Here is a 15,806-nt window from a genome sequence, read left to right as displayed (position 1 = left end):
GTGTGAGGAAATGGTTCAGTTTCATTCTTCTGCATGTGGCTGTCCAATTTTCCCAACACCATTTGTTGAAGAGACTGTCTTTTTTCATTGGACATTCTTTCCTGCTTTGTCAAAGATTAGTTGACCATAGAGTTGAGGGTCCATTTCTGGGCTCTCTATTCTGTTCCATTGATCTATGTGTCTGTTTTTGTGCCAGTACCATACTGTCTTGATGATTACAGCTTTGTAATACAGCTTGAAGTCCGGAATTGTGATGCCACCAGCTTTGCTTCTCTTTTTCAACATTCCTCTGGCTATTCGGGGTCTTTTCTGGTTCCATACAAATTTTAGGATTATTTGTTCCATTTCTTTGAGAAAAGTGGATGGTATTTTGATAGGGATTGCATTAAATGTGTAGATTGCTCTAGGCAGCATAGACATTTTTGCAATATTTGCTCTTCCAATCCATGAGCATGGAACCTTTTTCCATTTCTCTGTGTCTTCATCAATTTCTTTCATGAGTATTCTATAGTTTTCTGAGTACAGATTCTTTGCCTCTTTGGTTAGATTTATGCCTAGGTATCTTATGGTTTTGGGTGCAATTGTAAATGGGATCGGCTCCTTAATTTCTCTTTCTTTTCTCTTGTTGTTAGTGTGTAGAAATGCCACTGATCTTTGTGCATTGATTTTATATCCTGCCACTTTAGTAATTCCTGTATGAGTTCTAGCAGTTTTGAGATGGAGTCTTTTGGGTTTTCCACATAAAGTATCATATCATCTGCAAAGAGTGAGAGTTTGACTTCTTCTTTGCCGATTCGGATGCCTTTTATTTCTTTTTGTTGTCTGATCGCTGAGGCTAGGACTTCTAGTACTGTGTTGAATAGCAGCGGTGATAGTGGACATCCCTGCTATATTCCTGACCTTAGGGGAAAAGCTCTCAGTTTTTCCCCCTTGAAAATGACATTCACTGTGGGTTTTTCATAGATGGCTTTTATGATATTGAGGTATGTACCCTCTATCCCTATACTGTGAAGAGTTTTGATCAAGAAAGGATGCTGTACTTTGTCAAATGCTTTTTCTGCATCTATTGAGAGGATCATATCATTCTTGTTCTTTCTTTTATTAATGTGTTGTATCACATTGATTGATTTGCAGATGTTGAACCAACCTTGCAGCCCAGGAATAAATCCCACTTGGTCGTGGTGAATAAGCCTTTTAATATACTGTTGGATCCTACTGGCTAGTGTTTTGGTGAGAATTTTTGCATCCATGTTCATCAGGGATATTGGCCTGTAGTTCTCCTTTTTGATGGAGTTTTTGGTTTTGGGATCAAGGTAATTCTGGCATCATAAAAAGAGTTTGGAAGTTTTCTTTCCATTTCTATTTTTTTGGAACAGTTTCAGAAGAATACGTATTAATTCTTCTTTAAAGGCAAAAACATTTATTTTTTTAAAGATTTATTTATTTCAGAGAGAGAGAAAGAGCACGTGAGTCGGGGGAGAGCAGAGGGAAAGAATCTCCAAACAGACTCCCCTCTGAGCACAGAGCCCAACGTGGGGCTCAATCCCACGACCCTGAGATCATGACCTGAGCTGAAACCAAGAGTCAGACCTCCAACCAACTGAGCCACCCAGGCACCCCCAGAAATATTTATTGAGTGCATACTATGGCAGGCACTAGGCCAAACATGAAAGAATCAAAGGCTTATAAATTTGGAATGTCGTATTTGTGTGTTTAGCACCTAAATCCTCTCCTAACATCATTGAAATGGGACTCTGTGGTAATCATACTTGCCAGATATTTATGTTTAAGGAATTATAATTCAGAGGAAATGTATTGTTTAACCTAAAAATGTCTACCCAAAATAAATAAGAGAAGTATCTACTAAAAGCAAAGTTACTTTAGCAGAGAGACTTGCCCTTCTCCAAATCTAAAATCCAAATGTATAATATCATTTCCTACTGCCCACAAATTAACACCCAAATTTGGAAGGGCGCCCTTCAGTTTTCTCTAGGATCTGGCTTCATATTTTCTATCAAGTTATCTTCTTTTTTACCACCCTCATTTTCTCTGTGTTCCAAACTAGACCATTCTCCTATTCCAGAAATCTTCACCATATTTGCTTGGGCTCATGATCTCCTGCTATTTTTTTATATAGATTTTTTTTAAGAGCTGTTTTAGATTCACAGCAAAATAGAGCAGATAGCCATATACCTCTCTCCCCACACACACGCCTCCTCCCTCACTATCAACACCCCACACCAGAGTAGTACATTTGCTACGATCAGTGAACCTACATCGACACATCATTATCACCTGACGTCCATAGTTTCCAGTAAGGTTCACCTTGGCATTGACAAATACATAATTGCATGTATCCAGCATTGCAGTAACATATAGAATCGTTTCACTGCTCTAAAAATCTGTGCTTTATCTATTCTCGTGCTTTTTTTTATTTTACATCTTTATCTGTATTCTTCTTTCTGACGAGGATGACTTTCCCCCACCATCTCCACCTTGCCTTTTGAGATTGCTATATATCCTTCAAGACTCAGACCAGATGTCCGTCCAAAGTGACCTCAGTTACTCCCAGATTCCCCTATCAGTCCTGTGAACATCCTATATACCACTTGCCGTACATTGCCTTTTGCACAGGCCTTTGGGTACATGGCTAACATTCTTTTTTTTTTTTTAATTTAATTTTATTATGTTATGTTAATCACCATACATTACATCATTAGTTTTTGATGTAGTGTTCCATGATTCATTGTTTGCGTATAACACCCAGTGCTCCATTCAATACGTGCCCTCTTTAATACCCATCACCAGGCTAACCCATCCCCCCAACCCCCTCCCCTCTGGAACCCTCAGTTTGTTTCTCAGAGTCCATAGTCTCTCATGGTTCGTCTCCCCCTCCGATTTTGCCTCCTTCCTTTCTCCCCTCCTGCTATCTTCTTCTTTTTTTTTTTTTTAACATATAATGTATTACTTGTTTCCGAGGTACGGGTCTGTGATTCATCAGTCTTACACAGTTCACAGCGCTTACCAGAGCAGATACCCTCCCCAATGTCCATCACCCAGTATGGCTAACATTCTTTATTAGAATACTGATTCCTTTTGAGAAAGGGCCGCATCTTATTCATCTTTGGTAAATTCCCCACAATGCCTAGCACAATATTTGGCCTAATGCAGCCTTTCACCAAATATTTGCTACATCGACTTAAGAATAAACACCCAGTATAGCTTGAATCCCCCTGAGTAAGAGATAGGTCATGCAGAATTGATTATTATTTTTAACCTGGTTTATAATTCATCAACCACCCATGAATAATATGCTGACTATATGTGTCCTAAGTCATTCATGTAGAGGAAAAATGGCAACTTCCTGTTTGATTTGGCTTTTTGTTTTTTTCTTTTAGCTGTTGGAGATCTTGAGCATGATTTACCATCACATGCCAGTCCTCAGGCAAAAGGAAGAAAGTTTTCAGTTTATGCTGGAAGCCGTCTCTCAGATCGCCAGCTTTCACATGGATGCAGTTGTTGCCAACCTTTTACAGAAGCCTCTGCCCTTTGACAGGTAGATTCTAACTGAGCCGGTCCATTCTCCTAGGAAAGGCTAATCTGCATTGAGGAAGAATTAGTGGTTTGAGAGAAAGAAAGCAAAAACAAAGGTTGAGAACATCTCACCTAAATAATAATTTCAAAAATGGTGTTTGAATCACAAGGGACGTTTCTCCAAGTGTTTTTCATATACATATCCTCATTAAATGAGATTTTTAAAAAAAAAATATATCATAGGAATAAATGAGTATTAGAAAAATGAGTATTTCTCCTCTTTCTGGTTGCCTAGAATACACCTATGGGAGAGGTTTCTGCCTTAATGGACATCAACAAACCTAAGTCACCCACGTCCAGAATGCTGGACTGTTAAATCACACATCCTTCTTATTTCCAGGCATGTTAGCATCTCTATCTGTCCTTGAAATTTTGATTAGTCATAATGTTGTTTTAGAGGGGAACAGATGAAAACGCTCATAATCCAAAGAGTTGTTTCTTATCAGCTTCCTGCCTTACCACTCTAGGGACACAAAGACATTGTGGAAGGCTCTGGCTGAGAACATAGCCTCCAGTAGTAAGCTCTTGAGAGCCTTAACAGACAAACTTGAGAATGAATTGGAAGATGACCTAGCCGGGATGGAGGCGATTTCAGTGAGTTGGACAACCCATCACATGCCTGGAATAGCATCCCACTACGTGGTCTGTCCCCAACTGGAACTTGGTGATGTAGCATTAATCATACTTCTTCCCCTCTCATACTCTGATTTTAAATCAACTCCAGCTTAGATTCGACAAATATGGTGGCAATTTTGTCTGCGGCTGTCACTTTTAGAACCAAATTTCTCATCATCTCAAAGAAAATCCGTGTTATCTGTATTTCCAAATTTGTCTTCAAGAGATCCAAAAGCACCCTTTTGAAAGACGTCAGTGCTGGAAAAGATTTCATTTAACCTGACTGGTTCCCCCCTGGAATTTGGAGCTGCCCAACATGGCAGTCCTCAGAGAGAAACACATTCTGAGTTGAGAAGTTTCCAGACAAATACACCCTCTCTTTTCAGGCTGTTTTTATTTTTGTTTTGCTCTGTTTTGCTTTGTTTTTACCATGAGTGTGGTCACCTTGGAAAGCAATCCTCTGGGGAGAAAAACAAACTTGAAGATCAGACCTGGGAGATGTCCTGGGAGGAAAGGGGCCTGCTTGACCGTGTGGTTCTCTCTCCCCTCAGGTGGCCTGTGCTATGTATGAAGTGGTATCAACAGGCACCCCCATCACCACCTTGTACCCGGAGGTGTTCACTCTTCTCCTGAAGCTGGTCAGCTGCACACTGGGCCAGAAAATGCCCACTTCCCCCTGGAGCCACAGACGGCGAGTAATGCAGCAGGGAGAACGGCAGCAGACCGCAGACCCCTGCAGGTACATGGCCAGGCAGGAGGGCCCTCCCCAGCTGTCGGGATCCCAGATGCTAGACGAGGGGCCATGCAGTCAAGGCCTATGCCTTCTGCTGTGGCCTCCACTACCCAGGAGCAAACAAGGCTCCGCTGACCTTGAGCCCTTGGTACTCTTCTTCCCTGAGCCGGGCCCCAGGGTCTCTGCCCAGAACGGTCCCAGAACAACAAATAGCTTCTCTGTGTGCTTCCACAGAGCTCTGTTTCATTTGTTTTCTCTCACTGAGACCCTTCAAGGAAGGCTGGAATTCTGTGATATCCAAGGCCACCAAGGAAAGAAGAAAAATAAAAATTGACACCATATTTTATCAAACTGAAGACGTCACCCATTGAAGGAAGCAAAATTATTTTGTGTATTATTGAAAAAGAAAGAAAGAATCCCAACTAAGCCATGAATCAATGCTTTCATATACTTTCAAATGTTTGCTATATATTTATTCAAAGAACTCTTTTAAAATGATTAGGTATAGATTTTTATCCTCTATCACAAGGCTCTGTTTCCTTGTCCTTTTGCATAACTTTTTATTCCAGTGTCAAATCAATCTTTCGAAAGACCTTCTAAGCAGCATTTAGGCCCAACACATGTAGTTGCATTAATATATGTCACTTCACTAAAATGACAGCAGTATCAAGGGCCCTGCCTCCATCCACGCACATACCCGGGCCTGCACCCGTCCTCCTGACTCCAGCACGACCACTGTCTGGCCAACCGTCGCGACACATCATCCACTGTGAGACGCGTCCTGGTTCCGGAGGGCTGTTTGAGAATAAGCAAAAGAGAGGAGTTTGCACGTTCCATCCTTTGGGCTTTATTTTCTCCTGAGAGGTTGATGAGGTTTTGTGGCATTTTACTTACTGGTTCAGATAATCTCCGTGTCCCCTCTGACCCCAAATTAAAGTGTAAGATCAGGCAGTCGGTTTTTCCCCTTGCACGGTGTCCCTTCATCCAGGAGTGAGGGAGCCTTGTGGGGAACAGACAGAGTGAACTTGGGGATTCACAATTCCCTGCGTGGGGTTGGCTTACTTCTGTGATGCCGACTGTCTCCTTCAGGCTCTCGACGGTGACTCTGAAGTGTGTGCAAGCCCAAGCCGTGAAAGAAGGCCTTGCCAAGGAATCTGATGAGGGGGACAACTTGTGGACCCTCCTCAGCAGTCCCAGTACCCACCATGTAGGAGTGTGTGCACTGGCCAGGTAATGGGTGGGCCTTCTAGAACTGGACACAAAGGAGAAAACTAAAAATCGAGTAAAAATGCAATGTAGACAGCTTCACTGGGAGCAGTGGACTCACTAAGGACTTATAGTCCAGGAGGAAAAACAAGGAAGAAAGAGCAGAGGGACGTGGGAAGAGATGGTGGGAGCAGCCCAGATCCCACCACTCCCCCAAAACATAGTGATGCAGTGAACAGTGGTAGGAAAACTGCACCTAGATTGGGCACTTGGATAAGCTATTTCCAAGTTGAAGCATTAGTGCTCTTCCGTCGAACATCCCCTTTTAGATCATTTATTTTCCTGAGAGAGAAATAGACCAAAATGTCCTCCATTGTTTAGAAAGAACAAAGTCTCTGCTACAACTGGAGCCTTGCGTTTTCTAGGAGCACTGTGCAGCAACGTGGCATCATACTGGACATCATGGAGCAACTCTTCTCATCTCTCACCTCCTCCTCGGAGAACTACCGGGTCACTGGCACAGCTTTCTTCTCTGAGGCAAGAGAAAGCGGCCACGTCACTGCTCAGCAGGCTCTCTGGGTCCCCTTGGGGGCGTTTCTCTCAGGGTCAAGAGTTCAGTGGGAGCTGGCCCTTTGGGGGAGCTTGGGGAGTGGAGAGCCCCAGCCACTGCCAGAAATATGGTACCCGAGCAGGGAATGAGAGAGGGGAAAAAAAGAACCCACCCCCAACCTCTTCCTTCGCTCCCGTCTGCGGAAACCAACCCTCCCAGGACAGAGAAGCCTGGAGAATAACTACGACAGGGACAAAATAAAAAGTAATCAATGGTATATTATTGTCACCTCACACCCTGGCACAAAGGTTGTCCCAGCCGACCCAGGGAAGGAACATTGTCAGTAACTCCTGTTTTCCCATTTTTCCATTTCGATTAGAAAACCTCTTCTTAACTAGGTCTCGTGGTTCTTGTCACCATGTAACCTTGACCTGGGGGCTGCTCGTATCTAGAGATTAGTTTCTGCAACACTTGCTGATTCACCCCAGGGCTTCCTCCTCCACTTCATGAGTGGCTGGACCCTACACTTTCATTGTATCTATGATGCACTCGTCACTGTCCTGGAGGGAGGCCACTCCCTTCACTAAAGGGGCGAAGTGGTTGTTTTCAGCTCGTGAAGGAGCCAATCCTTTGGAAGCATGGGAATCTACGGGAAGTGCTGATCCTCATGGATCAGAGTGCCTGGGATTCCAATGCCACGTTGAGGCAAATGGCCATCCGAGGACTTGGTAATACAGCTTATGGAGCCCCTCACAAGGTAAAAGGATTATGGGGCGGGGAGACATGCAAGTAGAATTGAAAATAATGATTTACTAACCCACACCTCATGGTTGCATAGTAATTAAGTAAAAATCCAAATAAATTGTTACAGTGGTATCTCTCGGGTTGAAGAAACTGTGACCCTAACAGAATTCTAATTTCCTTGCTGGGAGTCCCCTACCCTCTGCCACCTGCACGTAGAACAGTTTTCGAGATTAAGAGACCTTATTTCAAAATAGGTGAAGAAGCATAAGCAGATAATATTAGAATCTGTCATCAGAGGCCTGTATCACCTGGCCCGCACTGAAGTCGTCTGTGAAAGCTTGAAGGCTCTAAAAAAGATCCTGGAACTGCTCACAGACAGAGACGTGAGCTTCTACTTCAAAGAGATAGTGCTGCAAACAAGAACCTTCTTTGAAGACGTAAGTGAGCCTGTTCAGGAATCTTCCCTCCCCAAAAGTGAACGAACAGAGAGAGATTCAGGTAGTTCTTGTAGCAGGCAACATCGCTGTCCCATCTCTCTTCCTTGGCCTTCCCACTGTGCATTCCCAGCACAGAGATCATTGGTACAGTTCCCGTGCAGGCTGCTGGCTTCCTGGCTCTCCCTCTGCCTGAGGGGACTCCTGAGGGGACTCTCTGGCCGAGGAATCATGATCGATCTGAGCAGGGCGGGGTGGGGGTGGGGGGGAGGAGTGCAGACATGTTGGGGGAGAACCCTAGAACAACAAGAAATGTAAGTTTGCAAATAAACTCCTCAGCTTCCTCCTCTGTCAGAAGGATTGAGCCCACTTGCCCATAAGGGAAATACACTCCTTAATAATGCCTTTTGGTAGCTTTCCTCTCTTCCCTGTCTCATTCCCACAAATTATGACAGTACTCAACAGAGAGCAAGGGCCCAAATAAAGGTCTTCTCACCTCCAACACTCTTCTCCACGTCCAAGATGCAAAGGTTCAAAATGCTTGCGTGGTTCATTTAATCTAGGAGTCAGGAGACACCACAGCCGGAGGGCCAAATGCTGCCCAGAGCATCTTTTCGTCAATGAAGTTTCATTGGCACACATCCATGCTCATCAGTTACATATTGTCTATGGTTGCTTCCACACTTCATCTGCAGAATTGATTAGTTGTTACAGAAACCATATGGCCCCCAAAGTCTAAATTATTTACTGTCTGGCCTTTCACAGAAAAAGCTTCTGTAAAACCCCCAATCTAGTCAATAGCCTAGAAATCAATTCAAAAAAAGATCAGTCAGTGACCCCAGGCAAAGGAAGGTCATTTTCCTTTGTACCTCCCGATTTTATTATTTATTTTGGTTTATTCATTGTCATCAGAGTAAAAATCTATTTCCCCTCCAACTTACATACATTTTTGTGATCGAGACCTCTTTCCTCATGTTGTGTTGTCAGAGGAGATGGAAAACTGCTGGTTTCCTCCTCTTAAACATTAAGGCTTGATTAAATTACCTTTCTACCTTCCAGTCTCCAGACTGAAAAGTCTTCATTTCCTCCATTATTCATCATAAACCTAATTTTTCAGCTCTTTAAATATTTTACAAGCCAGCAACTCTGTTGTGTCTCTAGATGTGGCCTGCAAAGTACTGAAGACAACCTAAAGAAAAATTCCCTCTCAGGTCTGATTTTTTCCTATTTATCTACTTCAATTTTTTTTTAAATCTTGCCCTTTCTTCCTGACTCCTTGGCAATTTGTTAACAACATAGGCCTCTAGATTTTAGTCTGCAATATATGCCCACAGTCGATAATTCTCCAGTTGTGTATTTTTCAGTTTCCGTCATTTCCTTGCTAGCCTAATCCCGGCCTTTGAAAGCAGCTTTCTGCTTGTGTCCAGCTACTTTCTCCAATGTATCAACATTCCTTTTAATTCTCATCTTGTCCTCAAAACTGCTTACTTGGCTCCCACTCAATATAGTATCTTCTGTAAAATAACAAAGATGTTCCTTTTTTTATTACACAGATGATTGATGACAATCTTTGACAGCAAAGGGCTGAAGTCACCCCTACAGCGCCCCACCTGTTTATTAGCTTCCCCGGGGTTGTTGTGGATCCAGTGATGATAGTTCTCTTGGATCTGAGCCTCCAATAATCACCTATGAGTTTTGTGGTCAAGATAATGTTTCTCAGTCTTATGCGGAAGGAAAAAATTCTGAAGTCTTGCTGGGTTGTTAGGTTAGAACCTTCTCACCCCCAATAGGTATCAGTTCCATCGTTTTTGTATAAAAGTGAAGTCTTGATAAAGAAAAAAACTTAGGACTTAGTAATGACATGCTACTCATTCTCTGCTACTGCTCTCTTCCCACAAGTAAATTGAACTATACTTTATGAAACTTAGCCCCAATAGTTTTCTATAGATTAAGCATACAATTCTGTCATCTCCAAGTTTCTTCCCTCCTCCCTTTCTTTCAATATTTAAGCACTTTCTTGGAATTCTCAAAACATGGTGACACTCCAACGAAATGGTAGAACAGAAAATATGGTGGCCACCCCATGCGCCGCGCCCTGTTCACTCCTGCCCCTGCACCAACCCCGACCAATCACCTTACTCTGTGTGACTCCATTTTCTCAACTCGAAACAAGGACACTAAACTCTAGTATCTCAGCACCCACAACAGGTTTGCTGCTTTTTTTCTGCTTTTTCCTATCATTCCTTGACCTATCATTAGGTCCTATCGTTTGATTTCAGAAAATTTAAAAGATTTTGAAAAAAGTAAATACCTTTCTACCTTTTTGGTGTTTTGTAATTGGTCTGTTTTCTTTTTCTAAAAAGAGACCTTTTGGGGTGCCTGTGGGTGGCTCAGTCAGTTAAGCATCTGCCTTCAGCTCAGGTCATGATCCCGGGGTCCTGGGATTGAGCCCCGAGTCGGGGTCTCTGTTCAGCGGGAAGCCTGCTTCTCCTTCTGCCTCCCTCTTTCTCTCTCTCCCTCTCTCTCTGTCATATAAATAAATAAATAAATCTTTTTTAAAAAATAAAATAAAAAGAGACCTTTTAGGGCACCTGGCTGGCTCAGTCAGCAGAGCATGCAACTCTTGATCTCAGAGTTGTAAGTTCAAGCCCCACGTTGGGTGTGGAGATTACTTAAAAATAAAATCTTTTATAAATAAATAAATAGGGGTGCCTGAGTGGTTCAGTTGGTTAAGCGTCTGACTCTTGGTTTCGGCTCAGGTCATGACCTCAGGGTTGTGAGATTAAGCCCCACATTGGGTTCCATGCTCAGCAGGGATTCTCCTTGAGATTCACTCCCTATCCCTCTCCCTACTCCTCTACCCTTTCCCCGTTCACACTCACTCATGCTCTCTCTCACAAATAAGTAAATAAATAATCTTTTAAATAAATAGACCTTTTAAAAATATGTCCTGACCTCATTCCTAGTACATTTAAACATTTCTACTTCCATTTCTATGATATGAGGTCATGTCTCATGTATTCATTTAACTTTTCTGGCCTTGTCCCAACCAGCCATCTTTATATTTTCTGGAAGATCTTTATTAACTTCCTTTTCTGTGGCTTTTTTGTTTATGTGCCCATTTCTGACACATTCTACCTTGCCATCAAAATTAATACTACTCTCTCTTCTTTTCCTCATATTCATGGAGATGCTTTTCATTAGCCCTTGCTTATTGCTAATCCAAAATAATATTCTGCGACTCAGGACGACTTTTCTCTTCATCCCTCTGCCTTTATATGGGTATTCTAAACTAGTTTGCTAGACCTGAGAGGGAAAAAAAGAAAGAAAAAACCTCCAGAAAATCCAGTGTTCGTTAGAACTCTGATCAGTATCAGCAAAGTATCTGGGATAACAGGAGGCCATCTTTCTCCACCACCTCACCCTTTGGTTCTTAAAATCATTATCTACCATGCTGGACAACAAGCAAGAAGGTTCCAAAATTTCACATATGCAAGCGTAGGGCTAGGCACTTGTTTGTATATTCTCTGTCTCCGAGACCCAGAGCCCAAACTTCTGAGCTGCCTTTAATCCCATTGGAAAGTATTTGGGATCTTAGAGAAGAGTTTCGGGCCTTGGGCAATTTAGATTAGAAGCCCCAGAATTCTAGGTTAGTGATGCCATCAGGCTAATTTGTATAAAATACACAATGAGCAGGAACCCTCCCTGGCCTCTTGCCCCCGGTACGCCATGTTTACCATTCCTGTGGTCTGTTTCCCCAGTAGCTACTCAATGATAGAAACCAAGTCTCCAGCTCTAGAGCATCACTTAAACCCCAGACCCGTGGCCATTCAAACTCACAGAGTGTGAGTACAGAGCTGCCAGGAATGGAAGGGCGTTCTTGGCGCACAGAGGGGTTGTGACAAGAGCACACTGGCGACCGTGTTGCAGCCTCCCTCTGCTGACATGGGGCGGCCGGGGTGGGGGTGGGTGCCGGCCGGGAGTGGCCTGTGAGGGCGACTCACCCATGACATGCGTCTGTCACCACAGGAGCAGGATGATGTGAGACTGACTGCCATCTTCTTATTTGAGAATCTGGCATCCCTAACAGGAAGAAGGTGGAAGATTTTTTTTGCGGAGGAAATAAAAAAGAGCATGATTTCATTCCTTCTCCACCTCTGGGATCCCAATCCCAAGATCAGAGCAGTAAGTGACCTTTGTACAGACATCTGCACCTCCTCCTCCCCCACGGCCGGCACATGCCAGTAACTCTGGTCTAGCTGGTCCAGAAGCTGGATCTGAGGCCACCTCTCTCAACCGAACCTGAAAACTGCTTCTTCAACCCTAGGTTCTTTCTTGCCTGCTCTCTCTGTCTGGGATTGCTCTTCCGTCTTTGAAACTGGGAAGGTACCAGCACTGACTTTAAGCCCCTCACATCACTGGTGTCCACTGCCCCACTCCCAGCACTAGGCAGCATCCTTCCCTTCCAGAAAGAGATCCAGCATTATAGACGGTGATTGAAACACTCTGTTTCTTAGGCTTGCCGTGATGTCCTGATCATCTGCATCCCTTTCCTGGGCCTTCAGGAACTCTATGGGGTGTTAGATCATCTCCTTGATGGTCAGGATCTACCAAGGGCCAGGGATTTCTACAGGCAATTCTGTGTGAAACTGGTGAGTGTGTCGTAAATGCTGCCTGCAAACGCTGCACAGCCCAGAGTCCAGGCAGATCCCAGAAAGGCAAACAACACAGCAAGGGATCTGTGGCCACAGTCAGAACTGGTTTGGAAGGATCTCAACGATTCTTGGTATCTGGCCCCATTACCTTCCGCTCTTTCCCAAGTCCTGACTGGGCTATGTTCTTCGAGATTCCTTAAACACACCTGTTGATTAGTCCCGCAAGGCCCAGTACTTTTCTGATTAAATTCAGGTTTGAAATAACCATAAGACATCTTCCAGTAGAATGATTAATGGCTGTGTGAGTGTTCGTGGCCTTTAGTTTCCTTTTGTAGGACCTACCGGATGCCAAATTTCATAGTGGATCACTTCCCAGTTGTCCTCTTTGTAATATCCAACTCTTTTAGGCAAAGAAAAACCAGGAAATCCTGTGGATCCTCCACACACACTCGTTCACCTTCTTCAGCAGCAACTGGGAGATGATCCGGAGTGCTGCCGTCAAACTCACAGGTGAGAGCACATTCGCACTCCCTACTCAGATGATCTGCTCCTTCCCATCTAGTCTTGCTTCAACGGGAAGCTACTCCACCATGAACACGGGTATGACTGGGATGACAGCAACAACAACAACAACAAAATGCCAGAAAGGAATTCGTTCTGCATCTTGGAATATCTTCCCTCAAAGGAACCTGTTCCCTTTTGCAGATGAAAACTTGTAACATCTTCTGACTTCCCAAAACCCCCGCTCCTCCCGTTAGACCCTCCCCCCTCACGTCTCTTCTGGTTCCTAGTCGTCGCTCCTTCTTTTGCCCAAGTCTTTGCCCAAGCCTGCTGCCATGCCTAAATGCTTCCTTTGCATCCTCCCTTAACATAAGCCATAGTAAACCTTTCAAGCTGGGTTGAAGCTGAGAGCTTTAGCAGCTACATAATACAAGTGGAAAGTGTGTCAGTGAGGAGACCAGCCGATCTTGGCTCTGCTATTTGATTCTGGACAATTCACTTAACTTCTCTGTGTTACCTCTTTGTCTGATCTATGAAATAAAAGAGGAATGTAAGTGAATCCCTGAGGATCCTTCAATTATGAAATTCTAAATTTTATCATGACGCCTATTCTAACTAATCCAGCCCACCATGAACAGGCCTACTCTCTTGGCCACCTTTAAGACTGAGTTAAAAGCTAAGGATTTCTTATTGGATCAAATGAATGATCCCTCCAGCTACACTGTAAACTTTCTGAAGACAAGGATCCTATCTGGCACATGTTTGAAACCCTGACAATAACTGGCACCCCCTGGGAGGACACTTTGTGATCTTTCCCAAGTACATGTTGGGTGAGGGACCACTTCCAGACATGGCACTCAAAACCCAAGAGACATCACCCTGGCATCATCCTGGGGTCACAAAAAGAATCAGATAATTTGCTCATTCACTAGCCAGACCACTTAACTTCTGACCAGGTGCAGAGTCTGACCTGACATGCTTTTCATGGCCTCTTCCTCTATAATGAAATTAGTATCTGTTTCCCCTGTTGATTTTAGATGCCATTGTTCTCAACTTGGCCAACCAATATGTGCAGTTATTAGACAAAGAACAACTGACCACACGTGAGTACCAACCCTAGTTTCTGCTCAGCATATTGTTAAAGACATACCTTTCAGAAAGAAAAGCTAATGCTGCACCAAGTTCCCTGTTATCCTAGAAACTGAAAATCCTAGTACCTCATGATTGTCTCTAATGCTCCCTAGAAACTGGAATTTCTCCTGAGTATAAAGCAACCCCCCGCTCCAGCCCTTTGCAGCCATCATTCCCAACAGACTGTTATTTTCTGATTGTCTATAAACCTACTGATTACAAGGTCAGGATCTTCTCTTCCCCTATTTCAGTGTTAAAATAGATTCTCAGCTTGCAGATCCAAATCCTACCCACTGGGATAGAACATAAGCATGGGACCCCAGCTCCACGTAGAGCTGACCCTCAACGTAGAGCCTCAAGCTGTGGCATAGCTTGAGCCTTGGCTTTCTTCATTCACTGAACCCTGCTTTTCTTCCTGTTTCAGGGCTCCAAGCACTTCGGCAAGACCCCTGCATCAGTGTCCAGAGAGCAGCCGAAGCTGCCTTGCAGACCCTCCTGAGAAGGTGTAAAGACCTAAATGTCCTTCTGTAAACCATCAGGAAATAAACTGCTAGGCTTTTTCTACAACTGACTCCTGTCTTCATCCTCACAACCTACAAACGTACAGCATCTTGAGGAAAGAGATGGTGCCTAGCATGGGGATCTTGAAGTGATGGTGTATTCCTTACCCTCCAGGGTCTCCCTGCCGACTTCCATTAGTAAAAAGTAAATCCCACAAATTCACTTGAGCGATAACCTGTGATTTGAGTGGTGCTGGCCACGTAACCTTTGCGCAGGTTACCCCTCTATCTTGGGAAGCTTATGTCCCAACAGATCCCAAAAAATGACAGAACCTGAAACAAGTCTGCTGCCGTTAAGAGGACCACTGTTATTTCCACACATAGCCCTGTCCTTTATTATCGCTGCCCACCTTGAATTACAACCCACACTCTTTACTTTCTAAAAAGCAGGCCTATGATAAACTTTAACCTGTGTGTTCTTTCTCAGGTTGTCATTTTTGTGTCGAGACTATGCCAGGTGCTTTTCTATAAAAGACCCATTTTGACACTGTATTAAATCTCATGGTTTCCTTTCTATTGTTATCCCAGAGCATTCCTTCCTTTGAATGGCATGGGTGCATGGGTGTGTTTGTGGGTGGGGGTGTGTGTGTGCCTATTTGTGCATGTGTGTGTGCATGTGTGCACATGCATGTGTTAACCTTCTTCACAGCATTTGAATCATAACTCCTTACTCTTTTTCACAATGCCTACATGAAATTATGTACATAACAAGAAGTTTCTAACACAGAGGCTGGCCCTTGTTGAACACCACCACCATCACCATCATTCATTAAGAACATTATTAAATTGATGCATCCCTTTACAAATTCCTATTACTATATTCTAATATCTTCATCCTCCACCTCTTTGGGGAAGCATCTTTTGTTCCTACAAGACCTTCTAGGGACCAAAGGAATCTTTTAGGTCTGAGAATTTGAATTGAGTCCATTTATTCATTCATTCAACAAATATTTATTGAGTGCCTAAAATTTATAAGGCAATTGTTATAGCCACCAGGGCTACAACTGTGAAGAAAAAAAAAAAATAGAAAAATTCTACTGTCATGGAACTTATAGGCTACAAACTCCATGTATAAATTCCAGA

General features: G+C 43.5%; 1 protein-coding gene across 1 annotated transcript in view; it reads left to right on the top strand.

The window, feature by feature from the left end:
- MROH2B (maestro heat like repeat family member 2B) overlaps nt 1-14,694 on the top strand; it is a 62,640-nt gene extending 47,946 nt beyond the window's left edge. The window contains exons 31-42 of the mRNA XM_081825794.1: nt 3,399-3,556; nt 4,062-4,188; nt 4,761-4,948; nt 6,032-6,172; nt 6,574-6,685; nt 7,309-7,455; nt 7,697-7,879; nt 11,906-12,061; nt 12,394-12,528; nt 12,939-13,041; nt 14,070-14,135; nt 14,588-14,694. Of these exons, the coding sequence (XP_081681920.1) occupies nt 3,399-3,556; nt 4,062-4,188; nt 4,761-4,948; nt 6,032-6,172; nt 6,574-6,685; nt 7,309-7,455; nt 7,697-7,879; nt 11,906-12,061; nt 12,394-12,528; nt 12,939-13,041; nt 14,070-14,135; nt 14,588-14,694 (1,623 nt within the window). The remainder of the gene's footprint in view (nt 1-3,398; nt 3,557-4,061; nt 4,189-4,760; nt 4,949-6,031; nt 6,173-6,573; nt 6,686-7,308; nt 7,456-7,696; nt 7,880-11,905; nt 12,062-12,393; nt 12,529-12,938; nt 13,042-14,069; nt 14,136-14,587) is intronic.
- The last annotated feature ends 1,112 nt before the right edge of the window (nt 14,695-15,806 follow it).

This window comes from Leptonychotes weddellii, chromosome 7 (genome assembly GCF_054177405.1).
Source record: "Leptonychotes weddellii isolate Sample4059 chromosome 7, ASM5417740v2, whole genome shotgun sequence".
NCBI classification, from domain to species: Eukaryota; Metazoa; Chordata; class Mammalia; order Carnivora; family Phocidae; genus Leptonychotes; species Leptonychotes weddellii.
Note: the sequence above shows the minus strand (reverse complement) of the source record. Positions and strands in the feature narration are given on the sequence as shown.